The sequence below is a fragment of the Enhydra lutris genome, unplaced genomic scaffold (genome assembly GCF_002288905.1).
Source record: "Enhydra lutris kenyoni isolate GAN:26980312 unplaced genomic scaffold, ASM228890v2 scaffoldscaffold3, whole genome shotgun sequence".
NCBI lineage: Eukaryota > Metazoa > Chordata > Mammalia > Carnivora > Mustelidae > Enhydra > Enhydra lutris.
The window spans coordinates 83,297,339-83,305,665 of NW_019154087.1; the positions used below are offsets into that span (position 1 = coordinate 83,297,339).

An 8,327-nucleotide genomic window follows, 5' to 3' on the forward strand; every position below is an offset into this window, starting at 1 on the left:
CCCAGGACCTGGGATCATGACCCGAGCCGAAGGCAGCGGCTTAACCCACTGAGCCACCCAGGCACCCCCCAAAGCTTTTTTTTTTTTAATTGAAGTATAGTTGACATGCAATGTTATACGAATACAAGGCTTAAGAAGTAGTTAAGGATAAAGGAATTGGAGATCAAGAGAAAACATTTTTTGCAAGGAGATTATTACAGAAAAATAGTTAGACATTATCTCCAAATGATAGCAGATAAAGAGTTGCTTTTTCATTATCTTAAGCTATGGGAAAGACATCTCAGTGGCAACATTTGGAAAACTGAAATGTGTCTTGCTGTGACTGAGGAACCTAACAAATGAGAACCTGGAAGGCTTGTCTCTTTTAGTGGTGGAGGAAAGAAAAGTAGTTGCATTGGGAAAAGTGTGCCCTCTCAAAGAGTGTTGGGGCAAAGTGGCAGTCGGTATTCTCCATGGATGAAGTTAGAAAGCTCAGGCCCACAAAGCAAGTGCCTGGTAATAAATATCTAAGAACAGTCCTTGAATGTCTTCTATAGTAGTGGAATTGAAAATTACCTTACTTTGAAGCTTGTTTCTCATTATATGTATTACATATTGTCTGCATAAACATTTGTTTCTTTTGAAAATAAAATTATAAATATTTGCATTTTAACACCTGAATAAACACTATTCTAAGTGACAGGCCAGATATGTTCCCATGAAAGTCGTCCAACTTTGCTGCCAAATCTGTAAGGCAAGTAAACCTGCATATTACATCACTGGGAAAGAAAAATACTCAGAGATTATATTCCATAGGCACCAGCTCAGAACAAATAAGGTTGCCTTAAATCAGCCCAGAAAGCTGTTAGTGGAAATCCTCACATAAACTGGAAAATTTTATATGGCACACTCTAAAATCCAAATTTTACTCCATCTTGTTTCCTAATCCATCAAAAGTTTGCTTCCTCCCCAACCTCCCCCCTGCCCTACCCCAAGTGCATGCTGTAAACTGAGTGAGAGTTCTCAGAAAATTTGATTCTCCTCTCTTGTTTGCTTCTGATTGGAGCCAGATGTTGCTTTCTGCATATCCTGTGAAAGTAATAAATCATATTTATTAAATCAAAGTGTGTACCTGTATGTCATAATCATGGATGTGCCAAACATCTCGCTTCTGCCTCAGAGGAAGCCTTTTAGGATAGACCACTTCTTGACCTTCTACTCCAAGGATTGCCTTTTCTACAAGGAAACATTTAAGGGGGAAAATAGATCAGGCATTAACATTCACACACAGTAACTGGATAAAAATTATTCTCATAGAGTTGACTTGCTCCCAATTAGGAGCCATGTACAACATCACTATGAAGGAGCAACCCCACATAACAGGTAAGGAAAATGAGACTGATATTTCCAAATTAGGAAAATGTAAGCAAAATTGGAAAACAAGCCAAAAAAATTAGGTCTTAAAGCTTCTTCCATCTTTCCACTTTGTTCTGCAGTTACCACCTTCAACATCTTAATCTCCTCATGCCTGTCTCTGGATTCTGCCATCTGTCAAAGCCTTCACTGGAAGGGATTGTTTCAGTGTAAATTACCCATTTTATCTCCCAGATACATTTGTATTTGAAATCTTAATTCTCCTAGCTAACTACAAGTCTCTCCCTTGTTATTAGAATTTAGGTACTCTTGAATCAGTGCTATGTAGTATTCACAGGTGGTGGTCGTCTGGGCATGAGGCCTGACTACCTCACTGGAGAGTGATATAGAAGAAAGACCACATGATTTTAGAATCTGCTATTATTTGAGTCAAAGTTTTACCAGTTTATTAGCAGTATGTCCATAAATACCATATCTATTCTCTCTGATCTATAGATATTATTCTCAGTTGCTTTATCTATAAAGTAGAGATAATAACTTATGCTTGTACACATGTACACAGTGGTTAATGGCTAGCGCAGTGTTTCTACTCTGCAGATATTCAGAAATGTCCACTCCTTCCTCCTTCTCACTGTAAATCAGAGTAAGACCGCTAAAGTATTTCATAGAATCATAGAATCTCAATCTTAGCCATAACAGTCCAAGTCCTATGCTGTGTCCTCAGCAAAATCATCAATGGGTTTTAACATTGTTTTTTTTTTAATCATTTATCACTTAAACTTTGTGACTAAAGAGACATTACCTCATAGCCTAGTAAGAAAACCCTGATAAAAAGATTAACACATACCTTTAATCTGAGAAATGAGTATGATCATGAAAAGCAAACTCCTGGGAAACATTCTGCACAATTCTGGTGGAAGAAGGGGCACGGGTGCTTGAGAAAAGATGTGTGTGACTCCCTGCCCTTGCTTCCACAGCAGGGTCAAAGAACCCAACAGACAGGTAGGCAGTTTTGATCCAGCATGAGGAAGTGTTCCTTGCTTGTGTTGCATCATTTGTGAGGTGCTTGAGGCTAAAACCTGGAGGGTGGACATCGTGTACTAATTAAAGGCATCACTGATGTGCTGTGGTGGAGGTGGGTAGGCAGAGATTCCCTACTTCGTGCCTGATACGAATATAATCCTAGGTGCACTAAAAATTCAGGAGTGAAAAAATCATGTATGTCTTAGAAAAAATATTGAAGAAGTTTATAGAATCTTTGGTTGAGGAAAGTGCATGTGAAGAACGCCACGTGTAGAGACAATAAAAGAAAATTTGGTAAAAAGTAGATAGAAATACTGAGAACTTACTTTTTTCTAGCCTGTGCCCTGTGGGGCAGAGACATAATGGCCTTTCAAAAGCCGTAAAAACACACAATAGTCATCCATATTCCATCTGCACCCTCCACACCCACCCTGATAAAAGAACCCAGAGTCCTGAGCCAAGGGAAAATAACTTGATTTCCTCCCAAAGTTTTACTGAGATCTAACTGACATAATGCGCTAAGTTTAAGGTGAGTGGCATGGTGACTTAACTTACTCATATCATTAAGTCATATCACAGTAAGTTTAGTTAAAAATCCATCATCTCCTACAGATACAAAAAAAGAAGAAAAAGAAAATGATCTTCTTTGTGATGAGAACTCTTAGGATCTACTCTCTTAACTTTCAAATATACCATACAGCCGTGTTCACTATAATTATCATGTTTTACATTATATCCCTAGTACGTATTTATCTTATCTTTATCTTATAAACTGTAAGTTTGCATCTTCTGGCCACCTTCATCCAAACTTATTTATGAAAACATATTTATGCCATAAATCACATATAAATTTAAATTAAAAGACAAACTCCAGAAATGTATGCAACATATATAATAAAAGGGAAAGGTAACTATTCCTATAATATAGAACTCTTTCAAATCAACACAAAAAATAAAACATTAATAGGCAAATGTGAAAAGGACCTGTAAAATCCCATCTGTATGTCTGGGATCTCTTTTTATTTTAGAAGAGCTTTCCCTTTGCCAATATAATCCCTTCTCTGTGTTGGTATTCTCTCTTCGCCCCCTACCTTACATTATTGTTTATCCCTCTAGTAGTCTCATAAACTGAAAACAAAACAAAACAAAACAAAACAAAACAAAACAAAAAAACTATGATAACTAGAAGCTTTCTTTTGATATTTAAATAAATTCAAGTGTCCCCCTTTCAAAAAAATCCTACCCTCAATACTACGTTCCACTACTACCTTATTTTTCATTTCCTTCTCAGTTAAACTTTTCACAAAGTTCATCTTTACTTCTTGTAGCAATTTTCTCCCCTCCAGCTCATTCTGACCTGTTGTACTCTGGCATCTGCCTCCATTGTTCTGCTGATATAACTGACTAATGTTGCCAATAATTTCACAATTTCTACATCCAATTGATATTTTGGTTCTTTATGTTGTTTGCTCTCTTAACAACATTTGGCACTGTTGACCATAACTCCCCCCTTGAAATATCCTATTTATCTCCCTTTACAGTCTTCCTAACATCTTCCTAGCTCTCTGGCTACTTGTGGGCATATATTCTTTTATCCAGCCTTTAAATTTTGAAGTTCCTCAAGATATTATCCTATACCTATGCTTGTTGCAAATCCATCTCATCTTCAGTTATGGGTTCATTATCATCTCTCTACTATGCCTCACATTTATCCTTCTAGCCACCTGAGTTATGGACCTTTACAGCCAACTCTCTACTCAACATACTCATTGGGAGGGCTCAAAGCCCCTGCAAACTCAAGAAGTTGCAAAACTTGTTCTATGTCTTTATTAATGATGTCAATATCCATTCCACACTGCAAGCCTGAAACCCAGTAGTCGTCATCAATATCCCTCATAATCAACCCATCACTATGTTTACATTACCTTCTAAAAAATACCCTGACCTCTTTTCTCCAGATTTTATGCCTCCATATTACTAAGCCCAAGTTCCTCTCAACTTTCTTTGGCTACACTCCAACAAGTCTGATCTCTTCCAAGTAAAACTCTGGCCATGTCGTGTACCTATTGAAAGTGCCTCAACAGTTTGTCATTGGTGTTAGGATTAAGATTCACTCGGCTTTAAAACCTCAAAGGACAAATCGCCTGCTGGTTTTTAACTCTGTGGCTTTGGGCTAAGAATCAAATATTTCTGTGCTTCTGTTTCCTCATCTATAAAACGACACTGGGCATGAAAACATGTATTACATAGGGAGAGTATGAGTATTAAATTACTCTGTGCTGAAAGGCAATCTCACATTACATGGTTCATTTACTCATCAATTCTCTTAGTTGACTATTTCATGTTCTCTTTTCTTTCCTCAAATCTCAAATCTCCCTTTATTTACTCTTAACTGATCACCGTGCTTTCTACTTCATGAAGAAACAGAGAAATCACCAAAAGAAAGAAATCTCACCTTCTCCCATGATCACATCTACCACACTACCAAGATGTGTGCCAATACACACTAGATCTTTCCTGTTTCTATGGGTGGACTGCCCATGCCTATAAGGTCTAGCCACCATTAATATACTGGATTCCATTCCTTATTCGCCCTCCAATGTCATCACTCTGGCAATTGTTCTCTTTTGTTACTCCATCATCTGAATTGTATATTTGCAAACATGCTGTCATTTTTGTCCACCTTTTAAAAAAGTACCTCTCCTTTTACATTACAGTCTCCTCCAACCAGCTACTGTCCCATTCTTGACTTCTTTTAATAGCACACTTCTTGAGAGATGAGTGTACAGTTTGTCTGCAGTTCCTCTCTCCCCATTTGCTCTTGAAACTGCCTCAATCAGACTTTTTATCCTTCACTCAACAAAACACTTCCCCTCAATGCTACCAATGAGCTGCACCTTGCCAAATCCAGTGGTCAATTTTCATTTCCTACTAACTTAAACCTTTAGTAGCATTTGACACAATCACATCTATCTTTTGAAGAGTTTAGTCCATAGTATACCATGGATCAACTCTGTGTTTATTCAGTGCTGCTTCTTAGTTGCTTTTGTTGGATTCTTATTCTGTTTCCAGTGTTTAAATATTCCAGATTCCCAGCACTCAACTCTTAGCACTTGCCTCTGTAGATAATCACTAACTCCAAAGCTCTACAGAAAGCGTTCAGGGAACAAAAGCTCCCAAGAGCAAAACCCCTCAGATTACTTAGCAAGGCCTCTGGCAAGTGTGGTGCAATTCTGCCTCGGGCAAAGACATTTGAGAATCACAGTAATAGGCAACAGGCCCCTACTCCAGAAGATCAGCAAGAACATCCAGCCAAGACCAAGTTCACCCATCAGTGAGAACTGCAGAACTCCAGAGCTAGGGACAAGCAACACATAGAGTTCATGGCTTTTCCCCCATGATCCTTTAGTCTTTCAAAGCTAAATGTTCTTAATTTTATTTTTTTCTTATTCTATTTTTTAAATTTTTCTCTTTCCTATTTTAATGCTTTTTAACTATTTTATCTTGTCAATACCTTTTTAAAAAATCTTTTTAAATTTTCATTATTATAGTCATATTTTATCCCTTCAATGTATTTAACTTTATTTCTTGTATACATATAAGTTATTTTTTCTTTAAAATTTTGGGATACAATTTCTTCTAATAGATCAAAATGTACCCTAAATCTAGTGCATAGCTTTGTTCTAGTCTCCAGCATGATCACATTCCTTACTCTTTTTTCCTTTTTTTCCAACCAACTTCTTATCTATTCCTTTTTCAGAATCTTTTTAAATTTTCATCTTTACAGTCATATTCCATCCCTTCATCATGTTTACCCTTATTTTTGTACATATATATGTTTTTCTTTCTTTAAAATTTTGGGAGGTAGTTTCTTCTAACAGACCAAAATACATCCCAAATCAAGTGTGTGTCTCTGTTTTATTCACCAGTCTAATATATATATATATGTGTGTGTGTGTATATATATAAAAAAATATATATATATAATATATATATGTTTTTCATTTTTCTTTTTTTTCCCCCCTTTTCTTCTCCCCCTGGTTTTGGGTCTCTTCTGATTTGGTTAGTGTATATTTTTTCTGGGGTCGTTGCTACCCTTTTAGTATTTTGTTCTCTGATTCATCTATTCTTACCTGGATAAAATGACAAGGCAGATAAACTCTCCACAATGAAAAGAACAAGAGGCAGTACTGATGGCTAGGGACCTAATCAATACAGATATTCTATATGAAGAGGGAGAAGATGTGGATTATCTATTCATCTGTTGATGGATATCTAGGTTCTTTCCATACTTTGTCCATGGAATACTGTGCAGCCATCAAAAGAAACAAAATCTTGCCATTTGCAACAATGTGAATGGAACTAGAGGGTATCATGATAAGTGAAATAAGTCAGTCAGAGAAAGACAATTATCATATGATCTCCCTGATATGAGGAATTTCAGATGCAGAGCAGGGAGTCATAGGGGATAGGGAGGGAAAAAATGAAACAAGATGGGATCAGGAGGGAAACAAACAATAAGAGACCGTTAATCTCACAAAACAAACTGAGGGTTGCTAGGGGGTGGGGGGGGTAGGGATAGGGTGGCTGGGTTAAGGACATTGGGGAGGGTATGTGCTATGGTGAGTGCTATGAAATGTGTAAGCCTGATGATTCACAGACCTGTACCCCTAGGGCAAATAATACATTATATGTTAATAAAAAAAATAGTTCTCACCTAATGTCATGGTTTTAAATATTCTCTGCGACATGATGGCTGCCAAATTTTTTATCTAATCCAAATGTCTTTGAATTTCATAGAGATTTGAATTCTCATAGAAACAACTCTCTTTCAGCATCTTCACCTGAATATTTCATGGGTATCTCAAACACAATCACAAAGATAGATTTCTTATCTTCCTCTTCAAACCTGGTATTTCCAGTCTCTTATTTTAAGATATTACAGCTCCCTCTTTTCAGTTACTGAGGAGTCATCTTTGATTCCTCTCTTTCCCCCACTTTGCATTTTATCCCTCAACAAATCCAGCTGTCTGTTTTCAGAAGACATTAGGAATCTGACCACCTCTGACCACATTTACTGCTGCTTTGGTTATCCAGCATGCTATCATCTCTAGCCTAGTTTATTAAAATAGCCTCTTACTTGAACTTGCTGGTTTTTTCTTGGTCCCTCACAGTGTATTGTCTACACATCATCCAGAATGATCTCACTAATACACATCACATTATGTAATTCTTCGCTGAAACCTTTCCAGTAGTTTCCTATGTGAGAGTAGTAGCTGAAGAGCAGCGATGGCTCTAGTATCTATAGGCTGCAGCTTGATGCTCTCTGGCTTCATATTTTCTACTCACCTGTCACCCACTCAGATCCTGTCACCATGTGTCCTTGCTCTTTATTGAAAATGCCAAGCATATTCTGTTTTGCTTGTTGTTTGTTCCTTCTCCTTTCAGCCACATGTCTCTCTTCCTCTCTTCCTTCAGGTCCCTGTTCAAATATTATCATGTTTTTGAGGTCTTCCCCAAAAACTCAAGGCAAAATAGACATACTCACTTCCATCCTGGTACCCATGTTGTCATTTGTTGCCTTGAATTAGATGTCATCTGGAACGTGATTTACTTATTCATTCATTCACTCATTCATTTATTTACTTATTTATTTATATTTCTTTTTTATATAAATTCAATTAGCCAACATATAGCACATCATTAGGTTTTGATATAAAGTTCATGATACATCAGTTGTGTAGAACATCCACTGTTCATCACATCATGTGCCCTCCTTAATGCCCATCACCCAGTTATCCCATCCCCCCACCCATCTTCCTGTCTGCAACCCTCAGTTTGTTTCCTGGAGTCAAAAGTCTCTCATCATGTTTGTCTCCCTCTCTGATTTCCTCCTAGTCATTTTTTTCTCCCTTTCTCTATTGTCCTCTGCACTATTCCTATATTCCACA

General features: G+C 37.2%; 1 protein-coding gene across 1 annotated transcript in view; it reads right to left on the minus strand.

Moving 5' to 3' along the window:
- The window catches only part of LOC111153218 (ADAM metallopeptidase domain 7), an 83,344-nt gene extending 81,092 nt beyond the window's left edge, over window positions 1-2,252 (minus strand). Inside the window, exons 1-2 of the mRNA XM_022512108.1 lie at window positions 2,201-2,252; window positions 1,112-1,215 (exon numbers count right to left, since the gene is read on the minus strand). Of these exons, the coding sequence (XP_022367816.1) occupies window positions 1,112-1,215; window positions 2,201-2,252 (156 nt within the window). The remainder of the gene's footprint in view (window positions 1-1,111; window positions 1,216-2,200) is intronic.
- Window positions 2,253-8,327: the final 6,075 nt, after the last annotated feature.